Source organism: Capra hircus, chromosome 16 (genome assembly GCF_001704415.2).
Source record: "Capra hircus breed San Clemente chromosome 16, ASM170441v1, whole genome shotgun sequence".
Taxonomy (NCBI): domain Eukaryota; kingdom Metazoa; phylum Chordata; class Mammalia; order Artiodactyla; family Bovidae; genus Capra; species Capra hircus.
This window is the reverse complement of record NC_030823.1, coordinates 1,343,663-1,365,322: the sequence shown is the minus strand read 5'-3', so window position 1 is coordinate 1,365,322 and position 21,660 is coordinate 1,343,663. Positions and strand designations below refer to the sequence as shown.

At 51.7% G+C, this 21,660-nt stretch overlaps 1 protein-coding gene across 2 annotated transcripts; it reads left to right on the top strand.

Moving 5' to 3' along the window:
* GOLT1A (golgi transport 1A) lies at nt 6,360–18,132 on the top strand. 2 transcript variants are annotated; one of them, XM_005690388.3, is made up of 5 exons: nt 6,360–6,485; nt 14,676–14,767; nt 15,838–15,950; nt 17,150–17,213; nt 17,833–18,132. In XM_005690388.3, exons 1-5 carry the CDS (start codon nt 6,461–6,463, stop codon nt 17,869–17,871), a joined length of 333 nt encoding a protein of 110 aa, XP_005690445.1. In that variant the 5' UTR covers nt 6,360–6,460; the 3' UTR covers nt 17,872–18,132. The 2 variants fall into 2 exon arrangements, with proteins under 2 accessions (XP_005690445.1, XP_005690444.1); XM_005690387.3 differs by having other exon boundaries at nt 15,772–15,950.

The following is a 21,660-nucleotide window of genomic DNA, read 5'->3' as shown; positions in this document are numbered from 1 at the left end:
AGATTTGGGCAAGTCACTAAAATTCTTGAATCACAATTCCCTTATCTGTGAAATGGGGGTATTAACTACCATCCATAAGGAGCTCTCGTGAATGTCAAATTAAAAAAAATGGATGGAAAACACTTTGAAAATGCAAATTCATTTACAAATGTGAGGAGACGGTAGTGACCCTGTGTTGGCCCCTTGGCTGTCTTTAGGGTCACGATGGAGGGAGAGGGAGAATGTTTCCTTGGCTGACCCCACGGTCTTCGCTGGAGAACTTCGGTAGGGCCCCTACCCTTCAGCCATCGGAGGTCCTTCCCCTGCCCACTTCCATCCCTGCAGCCTCAGGAGCAGCTGCACTCTCCCAGCCCTTCCCCACAGACCAGAACAGGCATCCCAGGGCCTGCGTCGTCCTCTCGGGGGTTGCCCCCATGAAGGGGCCCCTCTTCAGGATGGTGGGCTGTAGACAAACCCCTCGGGCCCAACCCTGGTATGCAGTGCTGTCATCCGAGGATCAGATGAAGATGGTCCAATTTCCGGAGAGTTCAGTTCCTAGCTTACAGGCGGGCTCCATGGCTGAGAGGTATGTATTCCTAGCTGCTACTCCTAGTAGCTCAGATGGTAAAGAATCCGCCTGCAATATGAGAGACCTGGGTTTGATCCCTGGGTTGGGAAGATCCTCTGGAGAAGGAATGGCTACCCACTCCAGTATTCTGGCCTGGAGAATTCCATGGACTGTGGTAGTCCATGGGGTCACAAAGATTCGGATACAATGGAGCGACTTTCACTCCTGTGGGAGCAGTTTGAAACTACAATTAAAATCGGAGTCTTTCATATAGCAGCACTAGACAGTAGGCTAATAATAGTAATATTAATAACAATTATTACAACTATATGAGAATAGTAACAACAATGGCTCATTAAGTATTCCCTATGAGCCAGGTCCAGCTCTATGCACTTCACACGCATTCACTCACTAATTCTCACGTTTATGTGATTATTATCCAAGAAACTGAGGCATAAAAAGAGTGAGCAGAATATCTAAAGGTCTTATGAAGCCGGAGTGAAGCCCAGGGGACTCTGATTTCATAGCCTGAGCTTTCTACCTACCAGTTTCAGTGGGAATTATACGGCCCCCTAAGGGTGATTTTGAAAATTTTCAGGAGGTCTTAAGTTGTCTCAGTGTTAAAACTCAGTAAAACTTTTACTGGCATTTAGTGGCTCCAATGCACAGGAGAGTTTTCCAAAATAACGAATTGCCTTCTGTCCTGTATAACTCTCAGTTCAGTTCAGTCGCTCAGTCGTGTCCGACTCTTTGTGAACCCATGAATTGCAGCATGCCAGGCCTCCCTGTCCATCACCAGCTCCCAGAGTTCACCCAACTCATGTCCATCAAGTCGGTGATGCCATCCAGCCATCTCATCCTCTGTCGGCCCCTTCTCCTCCTGCCCCGAATCCCTCCCAGCATCCCTCCCAATGAGTCAGCTCTTCTCATGAAGTGGCCAAAATATTGGAGTTTCAGCTTCAACATCAGTCCTTCCAATGAACACCCAGGACTGATCTCCTTTAGAATGGACTGGTTGGACCTCCTTGCAGTCCAAGGAACTCTCAAAGAGTCTTCTCCAACACCACAGTTCAAAAGCATCAATTCTTCGGCGCTCAGCTTTCTTCACAGTCCAACTCTCACATCCATATATGACCACAGGAAAAACCATAGCCTTGACTAGATGGACCTTTGTTGGCAAAGTAATGTCTCTGCTTTTGAATATGCTATCTAGGTTGGTCATAACTTTTCTTCCAAGGAGTAAGCGTCTTTTAATTTCATGGCTGAAGTCACCATCTGCAGTGATTTGGAGCCCCCCCAAATAAAGTCTGACACTGTTTCCACTGTTTCCCCATCTATTTCCCATGAAGTGATGGGACCGGATGCCATGATCTTCGTTTTCTGAATGTTGAGCTTTAAGCCAACTTTTTCACTCTCCACTTTCACTTTCATCAAGAGGCTTTTTAGTTCCTCTTCACTTTCTGCCATAAGGGTGGTGTCATCTGCATATCTGAGGTGATTGATATTTCTCCTGGCAATCTTGATTCCAGCTTGTGTTGCTTCCAGTCCAGCGTTTCTCATGATGTACTCTGCATATAAGTTAAATAAGCAGGGCAACAATATGCAGCCTTGACGTGCTCCTTTTCCTATTTGGAACCAGTCTGTTGTTCCCTGTCCAGCTCTAACTGTTGCTGTATAACTTTAAAATGTACAAATAGACTAAATCCACTACCAGTGTAAGTCAGTCATATTACAATTCATAATAGTTCTAAAAAGTTTTTGCATGCTTCTGATTTTTTAAAAAATGAGTTTTCTGAATAACTCAGTAAGCTAAGAAATGCTTACTATGGAGAAGACACTTAAATGGAGTAAAGACATTGTCTCGGAATTATTGAATAATCTACTCCAATCGTTGTCTACACAATGGATTCTAACACTGCAACTACTGTATATTTGGTTCGAATGCAGTAGTCTTACTGAAAAAGCAGAGGCTGATTGCAAACAGTTGACAGAGGAGCTATGAGAGAACCAAACATCATTAAAGCAAAGATTCTTGAGATGCAAGGTCTCCTTGGCTCTCCTTAATACCTGCTTTTAGAAATTATTTCACATTACAGTATTGCCTCCTTCATATTTTTTAAGTTTTTACAGCCCAAAGATGAACATCTATGTTGTAATAACTGCACGTGGAAATGTTCGGGGCAATCGCCTGCTGTTTTTCTCAGGGTGCACGTTCAATTGCTTTAAACAACTTATATCACCACTTCCCTTCCCAATCCATCCTATATTGCCCATTGGAAACATATGATCTCCAAGGCCTTTTAATCCCCCAGATTGAAGTTTGCCTGAACGCACGGTGGCGTTTCAAAACACAGATCTGTGGGCACTTCCCTGGAGGCCCAGGGTTACGGCTTCGCCTTCCAACGCATGGGGTGTGAGTTTAAGCCCTGGTCGGGGAGCTGAGATTACACATGCCCCCACACCCAATAACACATTAAAAAAGAAGAAGAAGCAATATTGTAACAAATTCAATAAAGACTAAAAATAGTCCACATCAAAAAAAAAAATCTTAAAGAAAAGTAAAACACAGATCTGTGACTGTGACATGGTTCCACTACCCCATCCCATGTGGTAACATGGGAGCTATTTTTAACAGCGCACATCAAATCCAGGTTTTGGTTTGTGGTTTTGGGTGGCCTGTGGGATTTCAGTTGCCTGACCAGGGAACACGGGCCACAGCAGTGAAAGAGCCAAATCCTAACCACCAGCCCTCCAAGGAACTCCCTCTCTCAGTCTGTCTGCACTCACGTCATATTTCCCCCATTTTCTCACTTTGCCATCTTTAACTTGCTTTGCTACATTAGCTCTACTTCAGTGAAGGTTGTTTCCCTCTTTTATATATATGTATATATGCAAAGACCTCTGGTCTGTTTTTACCCAACAGTTTTTATTCTAGTGTTCACTCCCTACTGCTCTTTGATTTTTTGTATAGAGAGAGGGGTTATTTGGTTCTTTTTTGGAAGGGTGGCCCAAGTCTTGTATTTCTCTTAAATTCAAACTTATTACAATTAGGGGCAAGCAATCTGCCTACTTTATGCCTTCTGTTAAGTCTTGTCTAACAGATGGTGACTGCAGCCATGAGATTAAAAGATGTTCACTCCTTGGAAGGAAAGTTATGACCAGCCTAGATAGCATATTCAAAAGCAGAGACATTACTTTGCCAACAAAGGTCCGTCTAGTCAAGGCTATGGTTTTTCCAGTAGTCATGTATGGATGTGAGAGTTGGACTGTAAAGAAAGCTGAGTGCCAAAGAATTGATGCTTTTGAACTGTGGAGTAGGAGAAGACTCTTGAGAGTCCCTTGGACTGCAAGGAGGTCCAACCAGTCCATTCTAAAAGAGATCAGTCCTGGGTGTTCTTTGGAAGGAGTAATGCTAAAGCTGAAACTCCAGTACTTTGGCCACCTCATGTGAAGAGTTGACTCATTGGAAAAAACTCTGATGCTGGGAGGGATTGGGGGCAGGAGGAGAAGGGGACAACAGAGGATGAGATGGCTGGATGGCATCACTGACTCGATGGATGTGAGTCTGAGTGAACTCCGGGAGTTGGTGATGGACAGGGAGGCCTGGCGTGCTGCAATTCATGGGGTCGCAAAGAGTCGGACACGACTGAACTGAACTGAACAGTTATATATGGAGGCATTGTGTCTTACTGTAATATTTTCTTCTTTATTGTAATTACCTTTGAGGTGTTTAAATGAAGGCTGTAGACTGGTCATATCATCTATGAAACTGCACTGCAGGATAGAGGGGATGTTGCAAAGGGGATGCCAGCTCTAGTGGGATTCAGAACCACTGCTCTCCACTGAGAGAGAGGAGGTTAGGAACCAGCCAGCTTCTCCTTTTTCAGGCCCAGAGAGGGAGGAGGGATGCAGCCGTATCTACACAGCAGGTGGGCAGGCTAGAACCAAGCGTCCTGACTCTTGTCCAGCCCCACCCCAAGCCTGGATTCGTCTTTCCACAGCTCAGCCTCACAGTCCAGAGCTGGACAACGCTGGGGGAAAGGGGTGAAGCTGTGTGTCTAATGCCCTGGGGACATTTCTGCCCTAGAGTCAACTGGATCTAGCCCTCTAAGACGGCCAGCAACAGGCCTCGGGTAGCTGCTTGTCGCCCCCAGCGTCTAGCATGGGCACCAGTGCAAAGCGATCAAACTGCTTACAAGATGAACCTATTAATGTTGTTGCTCAGATGTGTCCGACTCTTGGCAACCCCGTGGACCGCAGTGCACCAGGCTTCCGCGTCCTTCACTGTCTCCTGGAGTCTGCTCAAACTCATGTCCACTGAGTCAGTGATGCCCTCCAACCATCTCATCCTGTTCATGGGGTTCTCAAGGCAAGAAAGCTGAAGTGGTTTGCCATCCCCTTCTCTCGTGGACCACATTTTGTCAGCACTCTCCACCAGTCTTGGGTGGCCCTACACGGCATGACTCATAGTTCCATTGAGTTAGGTGAGGCTGTGGTCCATGTGATCAATTTGGTTAGTTTCCTGTGATTGTGGTTTTCATTCTGTCTGCCCTCTGATGGATGAGGATAAGAGGCTTGTGGACCCTTCCTGATGGGAAGGACTGGCTGTGGGGAAAACTGGGTCTTGCTCTGGTGGGCAGGGCCATGCCCAATAAATCTTTAATCCAATTTTCTGCTGATGGGTGGGGCTGTGTTCCCTCCCTGTAGTTTCCAAACTGGTAGGGGTAATGGCTGTAATGGCGAACTTCTTCAAAAGGATTTCTGCCGGCACACTGAGCCTCCCAGGACTGCTGTGGCCAGCGCCCTGACCCCGCGCTGTCGACCCACGCCCCACCAGAGAGTCCCACACACACACGGGCAAGTCTGGCCTGTCTCTTGTGGGGTCACTGCTCCTCTTCCTCGGTCCTGGTGCACGCAAGGTTTTGTTTGTGCCTTCCAAGCATCTCTGGCGGGTATGAGGTTTGATTTAAAAGCGATTGCACCCCTCCTATCATCGTGTTGCGGCTTCTCCTTTGCTTTTGGTTGTGGGCTATCTTTTTTGGTGGGTTCCAACTTGAATTTGCATTGCTGCTGCTGCTGCTAATTTGTTTCAGTTGTGCCCGATTGTGCAACCCCATAGACGGCAGCCCACCAGGCTCCCCTGTCCCTGGGATTCTCCAAGCAAGAACACTGGAGTGGGTTGCCATTTCCTTCTCCAATGCATGAAAGTGAAAATTGAAAGTGAAGTTGCTCAGTCATGTCTGACTTAGCAACCCCATGGACTGCAGCCTACCAGGCTCCTCTGTCCATGGGATTTTCCTGGCAAGAGTACTGGAGTGGGGTGCCATTGCCTTCTTATTAGCATCCCTTAATACTGGCTGGAGGTACTACAGTAATACTGCTTTTGACTTCACTCTTGAGTTCATACTGCATTTATTAATGAATTTCATCAACAAATGAATTTATTAATAGTACTTTCCCAAAGAGAAGCAGATCCCAACTCTTCCCACACCATCCACCAAACCATGTAAGGAACCCAGGTACTGCTTACTCTCAGTTCTTCCCTAAACAGTCCAAGATTTGCCAGAGAGATGGAAACTGCAGAACTCAGCCTCAGGGGATGGCTTGGGGGGAATTATGAGAGTTAGATGGGTGTGGACTTCCCATTTAACTCATCCAGTAGGGAGCAGTGCCCGCCAGGAGAAACCAGGAGACTGTGACTTTAAGCAGCCCTGTATGTGAGTGTATGTGGGTGAGTGCGTGTGTATGTGTGTGTGTAGGTGTGTGTATGTGTTGGGGAGTTAATGATTTGCCAGAGGCTCATTTCACAACTTACCAAGGGTCAGCTTCCCTTGAGCATGTGCAGGTTCGGTCCCCAGGGCTCCTTGCCCCTGGCCAGCTTCCCCCTGGAGCGTCCCCCAGGCAGCCCTCGACATGATCTCCATCACTGAATGGCAGAGTGAGTGCTGGGGGCTGGGCCCCTGCTGCTGAGGGGGCAGGGCCCCTGCTCCTGAGGGGGCTGGGCCCCTGCTGCTGAGGGGGCTGGGCCCCTGCTCCTGAGGGGGCTGGGCCCCTGCTGCTGAGGGGGCTGGGCCCCTGCTGCTGAGGGGGCTGGGCCCCTGCTGCTGAGGGGGCAGGGCCCCTGCTCCTGAGGGGGCTGGGCCCCTGCTGCTGAGGGGGCTGGGCCCCTGCTGCTGAGGGGGCTGGGCCCATGCTGTTGAGGGGGCTGGGCCCATGCTGTTGAGGGGGCTGGGCCCATGCTGCTGAGGGGGCTGGGCTGGGGTGCGGGGAGGTGTGGCCCCTCCCAGCCTGGCCAGCCCTGGGGAATCTGCAAGGTGACCTCTGGAGCCAATGGCTGGGAGCTGCCACGTTGGCCTCCTCCAGGCCGCAGGGCTGGGGCCAGCTGGGAGCCCTGCCGTCCAGGGCGGGGGCTGCTCAGGGCTCCCAGGAGGCCAGAGGCTGCTGCCTGGAGGACCTGGCAGGCTCGCCGCTTTGATCCCATCCCCATTCAGGATTCTGAAACTGGGGGTACTGCAAGGGTGGACCTAGAAGGCCTCTGCCTATTCAGGCTCTTTCACCCACAAACTATTAAAGTCTCCTGTAGCCTGGCACCTTATCAGAAACTAAACTCAAATCCTCTCCCTAAATCACCTGGTCTTCCCTCTTAAATGTCTTTCCCATTTCTTCCCGAGAGAGGGCAGGGAAGTAGTCCCCAGGGCCGGGAAAAGTGGTGAGAACTGTGGCTCTGTGAGTTTTGCTTGGGTGAGTTACTTAAAGCCGGTGTCTCATCTGTGAACTGGAGATAGTATCCATTCATCCACTGTCTCCTCTATGTGCCAAGCACGGTGTTGGGCACAGCATATGCACCAATGAGTGAAACATTATATTCTCTGCTTATACTCCAGGATGAGGAAACAGGTAACTAGCAGGTGAAGAGGTCAGTATGTAGCATGTCGGGTGGTGATACATCCTCTGGACAAAACTAAAACAGGGTAAAGAGGCTTGCAAGCGACGAGTAGGAGGGGTTACTGCTTTGTATGGAATGGTCACTAAACTACCCAGGGAAAGTGCTTTTTACAGAGGTGCATGGGAATTGAGTGGGCAAAGCCATGTAGCCGTCTGGAGGGAGAAATCTTCTTGGGAGAGGGGACCACCAGGGCCAAAGCCCTGAGGCATCACATAGGAACACAGTGAGGACGGGAGAGCGGCAGGAGGCTGGTCAGGAGGCCACGCAGCAGCCAGGCTGCGTGAGGAGTCCGGCTTTATCTGCAGAAGATGGGAAGCCGTTAGAAGATTTTGTGCAGAGGAGTGGTCTGCTTATGTTTAAAAGATCACTCTGAGTACTGGGTTTAGAGTAGACAGACTGGAGGGACAGCAACAGAGAGACCGGTTTAGAGGCAGGAGACGGTGACGGGGAGATGTTCTGAGGTGAGAGATGGTGGGGAGACCAGGGGGTAGCACCAAAGCGGTGGGAAACACTGCTAGACGTGCGCTGAGCAAACTGCCGAAAGGGCTTGCTGGTGGCTTGGATGTGGGGTGTGAAGGAAGAACTCAGGACTGCCTCCAATATTTACAGCCTGAGCAATTAGAAGGGTTGAGAAGGAAAGCAGCAGTTGGGTTTTAGAGATGTGGAGTTTGTGGTCAGGTAGGTAGTCAGGTATATGAGTCTGGAATGGAGAGAAATTTGGGAACTGCCAGCATACAGATAGTATTTAAAACCGTGAGATTGTCTGGCACAGAGTTTCTCAGCCTCCCCACTACTGACATTTGTGGGCAGGGTAGTTCTTTGCAAGGCAGGAGACCCTGGTTCAATTCCTGGGTTGGGAAGTTCCACTGGAAAAGAGATAGGCTACCCACTTGAGTATTCTTCCCTTGTGGTTCAGCTGGTTAAGAACCTGCCTGCAATGCAGGAGACCTGGGCTCAATTCCTGGGTTAGGAAGATCCCCTGGAGAAGGGGAAGGCTACCCACTCCAGCAATCTGGCCTGGAGAACTCCATGGACTAGTCCGTGGGGTCACAAAGAGTCAGACGTGACTTTCAGTTCTTTGTTTTAAGGGGGTCTTGAAGGAAATGGCAACCCACTCCAGTATTCTTGCTTGCCTGGAGAATCCCATGGACGGAGGAGCTTGGTGGGCTACAGTCCACGGGTCGCAAAGAGTCGGACGTGACTGAGCGACTTCTCTTCACTTTTCCTTCCTATTATGGGATTTTAGCAGCATCCCTGGCCTCTCCCCACTAGATGGCAGTAGCACACCTCACTACCAACTGTGACCATCAGCCTGGCTATACAGCCCCAAATGTCCCCTGGGGACCAGAATGGCCAACCACCATCTATCAGCCCTGCCCCCACCCGCCAAGTTGAGAAACACTGACCTGGGGGAAAAATAGAGAAAAGGGCTGAGGCCTGAGCTTGGGGACAAGCCTACATTTTATTAAACCAAAATGTGCCAAGTTCTAAGGAGAATGTGCCTCAGTCCTGCGAGAGAGAAAAAGGAGGCAACCAAATTAAGTCAGGAAAGGAGAGGGGACCAGACTTCCCTGAGAAGCTGACATTTGCGTTGAGGCCTGAAGGCGGAGTATGTGTCGGCCAGACGAGTGGGAAGAAACCGTGTGTACAGAGGCCCTGAGGCAGGAAGGCCCGTCCTGGAAACAAGGGTGTGCTCGGAGTGTGGCAGGCGAGGATCATACCCCTGCCTGCCCTACTCCAGGAGATGCAGTCGGACAAGCAAGCCGAGGCCCCGTGGCGGGCCTGTGAGCCAAGGCACGGCTGGGAGGACTCTCTCCTTCTAAGCCCATGGGGAACCAGGATGGACTGTCCGCTGCGCTGATACGAGCAGCCAGCATGTTTTCCAAGACCCCGGACGACTGTATGGAGGAGGGATAACGGGGGCAGGAACGCAGCAGGAGACTAACTGGGGAATGTCACAGAGTGCAGGAAAGAGGAAATGGTGGTTTAGAATTAAGTCCTAAGCGTGGAGAGGAATGGACAGCTTTCAAGGTACACTTGGGAGGAAGGAGCAATAATACTCACCTGTGGATCGAATGGGAAGGGGGTGGCGGAGCCGTGAGGCCACTGGGCTTCTGCCTTGAGCTGCTGGGTGGATGGTGATGACATTTTATTCATTTGGGGAAAACTGAGCCAAGTGCAGCTTTAAGGAAAGAAACCGATAGCTCAGTTTGGACCCGTTGAGTTCAAGATGTCGTGAAGAGAGAAAAGCGTGCAGATATGCCAAGTAGGCAGCTGGATAGGAGTTTGGAAGCTCAAAGCAGCCACGAGCTAGAGAGAGAATTGTCAGCACACAGGAGATACTTAAAGAAGTGGGAGTCCATGTGCAACTAGAATGAGAAGAGAAATGAGCTGGAGCTGAAGCCCTGAGTAGTTCAGACCCCGAGAGGGAGAGAGAGAAGGGGGAGCTGGCAAAGAAGCCTGGGAGGAGCGGCCAGAAGAGCAGGAAGCAATCGAGAATACGGTGTCATGGAGCCCACTAGAGGATGCTGCAAGAAGGCGGTGGCCAGCTGCTGACAGAGGAGGCCCGACCCCTATCCTTTGCATTTGGTATGTTGGGAGGCCCGGGCCAGAGCAGTTCCTGCAGAGGGGATGGGGGCAGGAGTGGGCTGGACAGGGCGTTAAAGTCACTTCTCTAGAGTTGGTCTACTGGGTTCACACCCTGGTTCTGCGGGCTGCTGGCTGCGCACCTGTGGGCACAGGTCAACACCATTCATGTTTCAGTTTTGTCTGCAAAACGGGGGGAAAGCATACCTATCGACAGGCAGTTATGAAGACGAGATGAGTTAAAACACACGAAGTGCTTAGACTGCCTGGCACCATGCACTCACCAGCGTTAACAATGACCACTATTAGTCAGCGCTGTCAATTCTGTAAAGAGAAACAGGCTCTTTCACTTCCCCGTTCCCTCCTTCCTCAACAATTCAGTCCTAAAGCCGTACTGCGGAAGGGGGGCAATGCCCAGGGCGGGCATCAAAGCACTCCCCAGGTTGGAGGGTTCACGCTGGGTGGGGTTCAGCTGGCCAGGAGGAGGGGGGCGTCTGGCAGGGTCATGGTGGGAGCTGGAGAGTCACTTTATGTGGAGGGTCCTGCAGACTCCGACTTGAAGAAACGTCCTTAGCAGCGGTCAAACCGACAGTGGCAGGAGAAGACGGCATCACCTCTTGCTGATATTTCTGCATAACCCGAATACAGTCATGCGCAGACATCAGACAAACCCAGAGAGAGGCACTGCTGCTGGATGGCCGGCAGGTCTTCCAAGTGTCAAGGTCCCGCCAAGGAGAGACTGCAGAATTGAAGAGATGGCAAGCTCACGCCACATGTGGCCCTGAACTGGACCTTTTCCCTGTGAATGATATCACAGGGACAACTGATGAAACTCGAACAGGGCTGAGCGCTGGATGGTAGTCATGCATCAGCGTTAATCTCCTGACCTCTAATAAGAGGTTTTTAATAGCAGTCATAAAAACTTAAGATATTTTTGTCATTCAGATTGTGGACTTCCTCCACAATATCCTGGCCCATGTAAAATAATAACAACAAGGTAGAAATACTTCTTGATCCTCAATTTACTGTCTCTTCACGCATGCATGCTCAGCCACTTCAGTCATGTCCAACTCTTTGCAAACCCACGGACCGTAGCTTGCCAGGCCCCTCTCTCCATGGGATTTTCCTGGCAAGAGTATTGGAGTGGGTTGCCATGCCCTCCTCCAGGGGATCTTTCTGATCCAGGGATCAAACCCACTCTCCTGTGTCTCCTGCACTGCAGGCTGATTCTTTACTGCTGAGCCACTGGGGAACCCCCTATTGTCTCTGAGGGTAGAAAAATCATGGAAAGAACACAACCTTCATAATGGCCAAGGAGGCTGTATTTTGCCCAGTGTCTTGGGCTCTAAGAGATTTAATTCGGGCAGGCATTCTGAAATGTAGAAATAGGAAGCTTGAATAGACTACGGAGGTTGGTCAGAAACAGGAGGAATTGCTCTTCGTTGCAGATGGATTCTGGTGGTAAGGCAATATGTTGAGAAGAATGATGCTGTGCTGGTTCCTAACAAATCCAGCTCTGCCAAAAGGGAGAACTAATTAGGCTGGCTTTTTTTTTTTTTTAATATGAGTTGAATGAGGTTTCAGTACAAATCTCATTTCTGTATTTTTAATGACTCTTTTAAGGAAAGCCTTTGGCCTTATTTCTATACTGGAACTGGTGCTAATTCTCCTCTTAAGACCTGTATGATAACAAGTTGTTTTTTGTTTAGCCACTAAGTCATATCCAACTCTTTTGTGACCCCATGGACCGTAGCCCGCCAGGCTCCTCTGTCCATGGGATTTCCAGGCAAGAATACTGGAGTGGGTTGTTGTTTCCTTCTCCAGGGGATCTTCCCGACCCAGGGATCAAACCTGTGTCTCCTGCACTTCAAGCAGATTCTTTACCCACTGAGCCCCGGGGCACAGACTAGGAAAGATTAATCACCTGAAAGACAGTTGGGTTTCATTCTCTTCCAACTGTAAATGTAATTAAGCCAGTAAGCCTTGTCCTCGTAATTCTGTTTCTGTTCTGTTTTCTTAGTTCTGCCTCTTAACAACCAAACTTTCAGCAACTTTTCACAACGCTCTACGGAGACACTGGTAGGTTCAATCCCTGGGTCGGGAAGATCCCCTGGAGTAGAAACGGCAACCCACTATGGTATTCTTGCCTGGAAAACCCCACGTACAGAGGAGTCTGGTGAGCTACAGTCCACGGGGTCACAAAGAGTTGGACATGCGTGACTGATGAACACACACAAACACACAGAAACATGGCAATAGTACCAATTTCATAGAGATGCTAAGGATCAATTCTGAGATGTTAGTTAACAAGTCCCGTAAAAATCTTCTCGTTAAAATTTACCTATGTGTTTTCTTTTTAAAAATTAAGCTATTTTTAATAAAGCTATACATGTTGTAGTTGAAAAAGACACTCTAGCTCTTTCTCTATTCGTCATAACAAATGATTTTCATATTCAACAAAAAGAAAATAAGGCATTTTAGCTATATTAAGTAAATAAAGTGAGTTGCAAAACAATATGAACAATAAAATATAAACTTTAAGTTGTACCTCATCAGTAATTTCTTTAAAAGGAAGCAACATGATTCCATTTACCATAGCATCAAAAAGAATAAAATCCTTAGGAATAAAACTTAACTAAAGAGACAAAAGCCTTGTACCCTGAAAACTAAAAAATGTTGCTAAAAGAAATTTTAAAAGACGCTAATATGTAGAAAGACCCATATTTGTGGATTGGCAGACAATGTTGCTGTTAAGCTATCAATACTACTCAGAGCAGTTTACAGATTCAATGCAATAATCTATCAAAATCCTAATGACATTTTTTGCAGAAATAGAAAAATTCATTCTTAAATGCACATGGAATCTCAAGGAATCCTGAATAGCCAAAGCAATCTTGAAAAAGAAGAATGAAGTTGGAGGTTTCAAACTTCTTGATTTCAAAACTTATTACAAAGCTACAGTAATCAAAGCGGTGAGACTGTACGAAGACAAACAGAGAGCGCAATGGAATGTGAGAGAGAGCCCAGAAATAAGCCTCGGCATACATGGGCGCATGGTTTTCAATAAGGGCACCAAGACCATTCAGTGGGGAAAGGACAGTCTTTTCAACAAATGATGTTGGGAAAACTGGATAGTCACAGGCAAAAGAATGAAGCTGGACCCTTACCTTATACCACATATAAAAATTAAAGTTCATTTTAGCTCTAAGTAAGATCTAAAACAGTTCTTAGAAGAAAACGTAAGAGAAAAGCTTCACAATGCTCGATTTGGCAATTATTTCTTGGGTGTGATACCAAAAGCTCGGGCAACTATAGAGAAAATAGAAACATTGGACTATATAAAAATTTAAAACTCCTGCTCATCAAAGGATCCAAGAGAGTGAAAAGGCAACCTACAGAATAGGAGAAAATATTTTCAGATCATATATCCGATTAGGGGTTACTATCTCAAATATACAAAATACTCCTATAACAACAAAAAATCCAAACAACATGTTTTAAAAATGAACAAAGGCCTTAAATAGACACTTCTCCAAAACAGATATACAAATGACCAACAAGCACATGAAAGATTCTCAACATTAGTTACCATCAAGGAAAGGCAAACACAGCCTCAGTGAGATACCACTTCACACCCTTTAGGATGAATGCTATCAGAAACAAAACAAAGCAAAAACAGAAAGGAACACGTGTTGGTGAGGATGTAGAGAAGCTGGAATCCCTTGTGCATCACTACAGCTGCTACTGCTGCTGCTGCTAAGTCGCTTCAGTCGTGTCTGACTCTGTGTGACCCCAGAGACGGCAGCCCACCAGGCTCCCCCGTCCCTGGGATTCTCCAGGCAAGAACACTGGAGTGGGTTGCCATGTCCTTCTCCAGTGCAGGAAAGTGAAAAGTGAAAGTGAAGTCGCTCAGTCTAGGAACGTAAAATGGTGTAACTTCTGTGGGAAATAGTATGGGGCAATCGCTTTGCTGGCTGCGGTATAGACTTCAGGTGATGAGCGCATTTCTGGTCCATGACTTCTCTTTCTCTATCAAGTGTGAAGGGTCATCACTGGAAAGCTGGGGACCAGAGCAGTTTAGAGAAGGAAGGAGAGACTGTGAGAATTATCAGGAGGACAAGCCTCCTGAGAAATAGGGCAGGCCAGCTGGGCAGGTCTGAGATCCTCTGGGGCTGTGGCTGTGTCTTTGGGTACTCTTTGGCCTGGGGGTGAGTTGGCATCAAGTGGCTCCCAACTACAAGAAAACAGGGACAGAGTCACAACCCTGATAATGATCTAGCAGAGAAGTCTTGAAGACCCTGAAGACAAGAGGAAACTGCAAACAGAAGCAGCGAGGGCAGCACTAGCTTCCTGTGGTGAGGGCAGGGTGTGGGCAGGGCCCAACAGCAGTTTCCAAGCGCTAAACAGAGGCTTGTGCCCACCTCCCCTTCCTTCCCATCCTTCCGGGAGAGCATGGAAGCCCAGATTCCCGGGTGGCAACAGAGCCGCCCCGCCTCCCACCCCCGGAGGGCGCCTGTCCAGGGGTGATGAGGGCAGCTGCAGCGTCCCAGCTTGCTCCCCAGACCCGTCCCACCCCAACTTCCTTGCGCATTGCAGAGATTGGCGTGGGCACCACTGGCTTCGGCATCTTCTTCATCCTCTTTGGAATGCTCCTGTACTTTGACTCCGTGCTGCTGGCCTTCGGAAATGTGAGTCTTCCAGCCCTGAGAACCTGCGTGAGGTCTCCACTGCCAGGAGGGTCAGCCCCGAGTTTACTCAGATCGGGTCCAGCCAGGCATTGTGTGCCACCGGCGTTGGGCAGGCAAGGGCTGGTGGCTGGGGATGGGCAATAAGGCTTCCTGGGCACAGAGGACCTGAGGACCTGGATTCTCATGCTAAACTCCAGGTGAGGCCCTGGGTTGAGGGTGGGGGGCGGGAATTCAGATGAATCAGACACTGTCTCTCCCTTCAAATCCCACCACCCAGGGAGGGGAACGTGACATCAACTACAGGGCTGGGGAGGAAGGCAGGGTCAGCGGCAAAGTCACTGAAAGATAAATGCATCTAATGTGGAAAGAGGTGCTTGGGAGAAAGACAGTACCCACAGTGGCAGAAGGACGGGAAAGAATTGAGACAAGAAAGAGTGTGGGGAGGATAAAGCACTTCCAGGTGGGTGGACCCGCTGGAGCAGACATATGGAGAAGGGGGTAAGCACGGAACATGCTGGAAGAGAGCCGAGAGCTCAGTCTGGCAGGAGCCCCAGGAGCCTGGCTGAGGTGGCGACAGGCCGCGGGGTGGAGGGCCGGGGCTCCGCCAGCTCCCTGGGACTCGGGTGTGGCTGCCCAACCTACCCAGGCCTGGCTTTCAGCCTCTGAAATGGAGTCTTTTCCGCGTTGCTTGGGAGGTGTGAAATGGTAACAGACGTGAGGAAGCGCTTGGGATCCAAGAAACCAGGCCGAGCTGGGTAACAAGCCAGAGGCCTCCAGAGGCCTCGGGTCCCCTGCCTCTGGGCCCTTCTGCCCCTCTCCAGCCCCAGTGACTCGGGGCTCCCGCGAGCTCGCCGGCCCTCGCTGATGGTCGGCCTCTGGAGGAGGAGCAGGTCCCGCCCCCCATCCGGTGCGGCTGCGGGCCTGGCCTCGGGCTCTGCGCTGCGGGGTGGTCAGTGCAGCCAGCGTGCTCGCGCTCACCCGCCGACCGCTGTCCCTCCCCGCAGCTGCTGTTCCTGACTGGCCTCTCCCTCATCATCGGCCTGAGGAGGACGTTCTCCTTCTTCTTCCAGAGGCACAAACTCAAGGGCACCAGCTTCTTCCTGGGGGGCGTGGTCATCGTCCTGCTGCGCTGGCCTCTCCTGGGCATGTTCCTGGAAACCTATGGCTTCTTTAGCCTCTTCAGGTGAGAACAGGTCCTGGGCCTCGCGATGGGCACCCCAGGGCCTCTGATTGGCTGAGCTCAGGCTCCAGCGGGTGTGGGCAGCGTGACTGGCAGTGCATACAGAAGCTGGACTTGATCCCGAAAGAGGCGGAGACTCAGAAGGGCTGGAAACGGGGGTGGGCACCTGGTGGACACTGCGAGCTGGAGGAGCCGGCACACCCACCAGCAAACATGGAGCACCTGCTGTGTGCCCGTCACTGTGCCCGGCAGCAGGGAGGAGGCCCAGGACCTGTCCGCAAGCCTAGCCACCAGACAGGGAGCAGGGACAGTGAACTCACATCTGCGAAGCCCCTCCCAGGCACCAAGCAGGCTCACAGTTTTCCTCTCATTCTGTCATCTCCACAGCCCACTGGAGGGCTGTCCTCTTGGAGATAAGAGAACCAAGGCCCAGAGAGGCTGCCCCTGCCTGAACTCTCACAAGGAGCCTGCGGAGGATCTGACCTTGATCCAAGGGTGGACCAAAAGTGGGAGTGGGGCCTCAGCAGACTCAGTTCTAGCTGTCTTGACAACGACGGCTTGCAGCAGCATTGAGGGGGAAGAAAATCACAGCCATCAGAGACCCCAGAAATGCAAGTGGACCTCAGGGAACCGAGGTCCAAGGAAAGGAAGTAGCTCAGCCAGAATTCAGATCTCTATTCCCTGCCCACACCAGCCTCTGTGCCCCCAAAGCCCTGTGGAGGGTCACCATTCTTGCCAGGGGAGGGTATGGTAGGGGAGGGGTGTGGGGGAGAGCAATCTGAGCACAGCCTCCAGTGGTGATCCGTGCCCAGAAACCTGTGGCTGCTGGTTCACAGCCAGTCTAGGGAGAGACGACTAACAAAAATAAACATTTCCCAAGCATTTCTTTGTGGAAATGTGGATGCTATTACTATTAACTCCATTTTACAACTGGAAACAGATTCAGAGGTGTTAAGGAATTTGCCCAAGTTTGCACAGGGCCAGTGAGAGGTGGAGTCCAGATGAGACCCCAGGAGTCTGACCCCAAGGCCTTCATTCGTAACTACTCCACCACACTGCCTCTTGAAAAGCAGGGGTGCAGAGCCATGCCTGCCCAGGGTCCAGGGGCCTGCTCTCCCGGGAGCCAAAGCTGGAGCCTGTAGCGGGACCTCAGCCTCTCCTCTGGCTCATCCCTGATCCCCCCTCTGCCTTTCTGCTCCTAGGGGCTTTTTCCCTGTTGCCTTTGGCTTCCTGGGCAGCGCCTCCAACATCCCCTTCCTGAGTGCGGTAAGTGAATCATGTGAATGGCTTGGTGGTGGTCCTTGGGGAGGGGGAAGCACACGGACTTGGTGAAGCTGCTCCCCAGGTGCAGAGGATCCTTTCCCGTCTCCCCTCAAAACCCCTCCCTGGCTGGCCCGTCTCAGCCCTTCTTCCCGACAAGAGCGGATGAGGGCTCTGGGGGCAGTTGTGCCAAAGGTGTGGACGTTGGGAATGGTGTTGGTCAACAGCTCCCTGTTAGAGCCAAAGAAACGGAGCCTTAGGGGTTCTCGGTGACCCAGCAGAAAGTGCCAGATTTCTGGAGAACTGGCTGAATCTGGGCCCCGGGGAGACAGGATGTGTGACATCCCGTGAGAACAGGAAAGGCAGTGGTGCCTTTGTCCTCTTCTTGGGGCAGGAGGTGGTCCCCGGCCCCGCCCCTCCCCCCTCTGAAGCACCTGGCAGAACACAAGCTCTCTAGAAGCCCAGGGAGGCCCTCAGCCACCCCTCGACGCAACCCCCCTCCACACGGCCCCCCTCCATTGCCTGCACCTGGCGCTCCTGGCTCTCAAGGCCGGCTTCATAATAACCTGGATATTGAGTCTGCTCCCCACTCTTTGTCTGGAGTAATGATTCTTGCCTCCCACAGCTGTTCCAGAGGCTTCAAGGCACCAGTTCAATGGTCTGAACAGCAGAGATGCACTCCTTGAACTTGGATCGCTGGGCAAGGGGGCTGGAAAGGAAATGGGAGACATCTCGCAGGCGCCCACCCCGCACTGACTCATCCCCCTGACGCATCCGGACCTCTCCAGGTCCAGAAGGATGGACGGAGCTGAGGGACTGACCTCGATCCCCAAGTCAGTGCAGGAAGCCGTCAAGACTGCTGGGAACAGAGACCCAGGGCCCACGAGAGGAAAAGCAGAGATTAAATCCCCAAGCTGTGAACGTGCCCGAGACTGTGTCTCTAGCCCACTAAGCCCACTCTCTGACTCAGGGTGGGTGCACAGACATCATTCCACCTGAGGAGGGGCAGGCCAGCCCTCACGGCCCATCATTAAACCCTGGTGTTTACCGGCCCTAATGAGGGAGATGTTTGCAAGCCCCTGTTAGCGGCAGCTGTTACACAAGGGACGAGTATTAATCCCCAGGGTGGTGGGAAGTGCTTCCCAGCTATTGATTAGGTGGATGTCTGCACAGCGCACTCACCAGGCAGCTTCTGTGCTGGGGTAGAGGGCTGTGCCCCTACCTTCTAAGAGCCCCAGTCTGTCCTGGGAAGCCCCTCAGCTAAGGGTAAAGCACACTCTTGCAGGCCCAGGAAAGAGTCAGGAATCCCCTGCAATGAGTACATTTAATACGTTTCTGTGAGGGCCCCTATGTCTGTGCAGAACCAGGGAGCGGGTGCTGAGGGTGCAAAGGAAAGCAGACCTCCCCACTTCAAAGAGAGGTTCACAGCGATTTCAGAATGGCGAGGCTGTGGCGCCACAGGATGTGGCCGAGGGGCTGCAAGAGCCGCACGTCACACACACTCACCTGGAGGGCTCTCCTCCGTTCCCTCAGCACTCCCAGGGACACCCGCCTTCTAGAACTGCTGTTTCACGCTGCCTTCCTAGCTGGCTGCTCACATGCCTGTCTCACGCATCTGACCACGGTGCATTCCTCTCCAAACCCTGGGCTGAGCTCAGGAATTGCTTGGGGAAAGAAGGGAGCAGAGAAGAAAAAAGAGACAATCCCCCTACCAAGCTCCAGACCCCAGGCCCCAACCCAGAAGCCGCTACTTTCTGGTCAGAGACCCCAGCTGAGCTGCCAGGGCTGGGGGCACACAAGGGACAAGCGTGCTGAGCCTCCCCCATCCCTCAAACAGTCCCTTTCCACGTTGTTTGAGGGCAGAGTGGATCTGTGAGTGGGCCTGGGGAGAAGCAGGTGAGGAGGCTGCAAAGAACTATTAGGAATCAGAAAGCCAGCCCTGGAAGACTCCTGGAGAGGGAGCGAAAGGCTGATGTTAGCCACGGGCACCAGGAGGCAGGAGCCAGCAGCAGGGAGTGGGAGGGCCGCACTCCAAGGGGCTGGGGGCGGGCAGAGGTGGGTCTGTGCCTGCAGACGTCACCCTGGGCTTTATAAGGGGCATGATCAGGGCATCAGTGAGAGTGAACCCAGGAGCCCAGCTCGCCTCCCTCCAGGTGCCCCCCCTCCCCCGCCCAAGCGGTATCATCATTTGGAGACCCCTCAGGACACAGCCAAGGCAAGGTAGGTGGCCTGCAGCCCCCACACCAGGCGAGGGGTCTGGCGGGACCCAGGGAGGCTCACGAGGTGGGAGCAGGCATTTGTCCAGGCAGGCAAAAGGGGTGCTGCTCTTCCCTGATGATTGGGATGTCGGGGTAAATACACTGACTTGCACTTTATGAAACCAGGACCTTGGGGGTTACTTTCTGGGGAGTGAATGCAGTGAATGAGCTCCCTGTGGCTGGGATAAGTGGTCACAGAGGCGTCTGGAGGGACCTGGGGAACACCGGGGGCTCCTCTGGGCAGTTCCCCGTTGCGCAGATGGCAAACACAGACGTAAACAAAGAGCTCCTGAGTGCCCTGCCAGCCCCAGCACTAGGAGATGGGGTCACCCCAGGAGGGAGCCACCCCGCCCCAAAAGCTTTCCAAGCAAGCCTGGAATTTCTGTTACTCTCTAGGTCCAAAACCCCTGGGACAGAGGGACCACAAAATTGCCACTTGTGGCCCTTGGAAGCTGATGGTTCTTTTCCAAACAATTCAGTTCTACCACATGTTAAAAGCCCCTGTGCGCAGGAACCAAGGGTGTGTGTGGGTGGGTGGCAGGCGTGTGTGTGTGTGTGTGTGTGTGTGTGTGTGTGTATGGGTGGGTGGGTGGGTGGGTGGCGGGTGTGTGTGTGTGGCGGGTGTGTGTATGTGTTGGGGACAGGGAGTGGGAAAAACCAAAGTTCTCGCATGGTGCCTGCTGGGATGGGGAGGAAGCCATACAAGTGAGAGGAGCATGAAGGAGGAACACCACCTTCTAACCACACAGCTTGGCCACTGCCCCCTTCCTCATGTACCATCCTGCGTCTGAAGAGCAGCCTGAATTCTCCATCCGAAATGCTCATCTACACACACTCCAGTCTGGCTCGCACCGCTCTGGGATGAAGCCCCTGGTGGCGCCTTCCCCAGCCTCATCGCTCACTCTCTCCCCAGCAAAGACCCACACCCCTGGCAGGCTGGAGGGGGGCACTTCCCTCTACTCCTGGCGTCGATGAACCTTTATTCACCTGGCTGACTTGTGCTCAGAAACTCAGCTCAGGTGCCACCCCTGCAGAAAACCTGCCTGGACCCTCCAGGTCAGGCTCCTGTGGGCTCTGAAGCACCCCGGGCGGCCTGCAGTGCTGTCTGCCCCCCCCCCCCCCCCCCAGTCTCTCTCATCGTGTTTGCTGGACAGCCTCAAAGTGCCTGATGACTTTTCCAAAGAGAAATCAGCCTTGGGAGCTGGAAGAGCTGGAGGGGGGCAGCGGAGAATGAGAAGGGAAGGGGGTGAAAAAGGGCTCAGGGTCTCCCCCACCCCACCCACATGCTCACAAGCCTCCGGTCTATCACTGGCCATGTTACCTTGAGATGGTCTGCTTATGACTCAATTTCTTGTGCTAGATCTCAGGGGAAGGCCCAGGGGAGGTGTGCAACACCTGGTGGTTGTTACCAGGAATGATTTCTGAACTGACCTGGACCCTGTGCATCCGTGGTCTAAAGCCACAACAGAAACAGTTCTACCCTCTTCTCTCTAGTGGATTGAACCTGTCTCCACTCCATGCCCTGCCCCATGCCTTAAGGCTGGTGCAGAAAGCCATGATCTGGGTTTCAGGGTATCACAGAGTCAAAGTCTACAAGGAAAGTGACCATCTAGGGGACAGTTGGTGGCCAGTCTGATCCAACGCTCTTATTTTCACAGGTAACAATAAGATCCAGAGATGGGAGGGTGGACTTGTTCTAATCTCACAGGAGGGAGAGAGGAGCTGCAGCCACATTTGAGTCCTTCTGATACCATTCTTATTCCACCCCATGCTTGCATCTCAGAGGGAGCAGGCGGGGACCAGGGCGTAGGAGCAAGAAACAGAGGGATGGATGGGCTGAGCTAGTGTTCGCAGCTGATGGGCACGAACGAGAGTCCCCCCACCCACTTCCCCCTGGCCGCACAGGGAGGGTCCGGCCTTAGATCTGGCACCCACACCTGTTCTCTCAGCCTGCAGTGCTGCCTGGCTCTCCACCAATTTGTCTTTCCTTATGTTTGCTGGACAGTCTCAAAGTGCCTGATGACTTTTCCAAAGAGAAATCAGCCTTGGGAGCTGGAAGAGCCAGAGGGGGGCAGTGGAGGATGAGAAGAGAAGGGGGTGAAAAGGGGGTCAGGGTCTATAGCTCCCCCCTCAACCGCCAAGTTCACGCAGTCAATTAAATCCATACCCTCTCAGGGCCCACGGAGAACAGAATG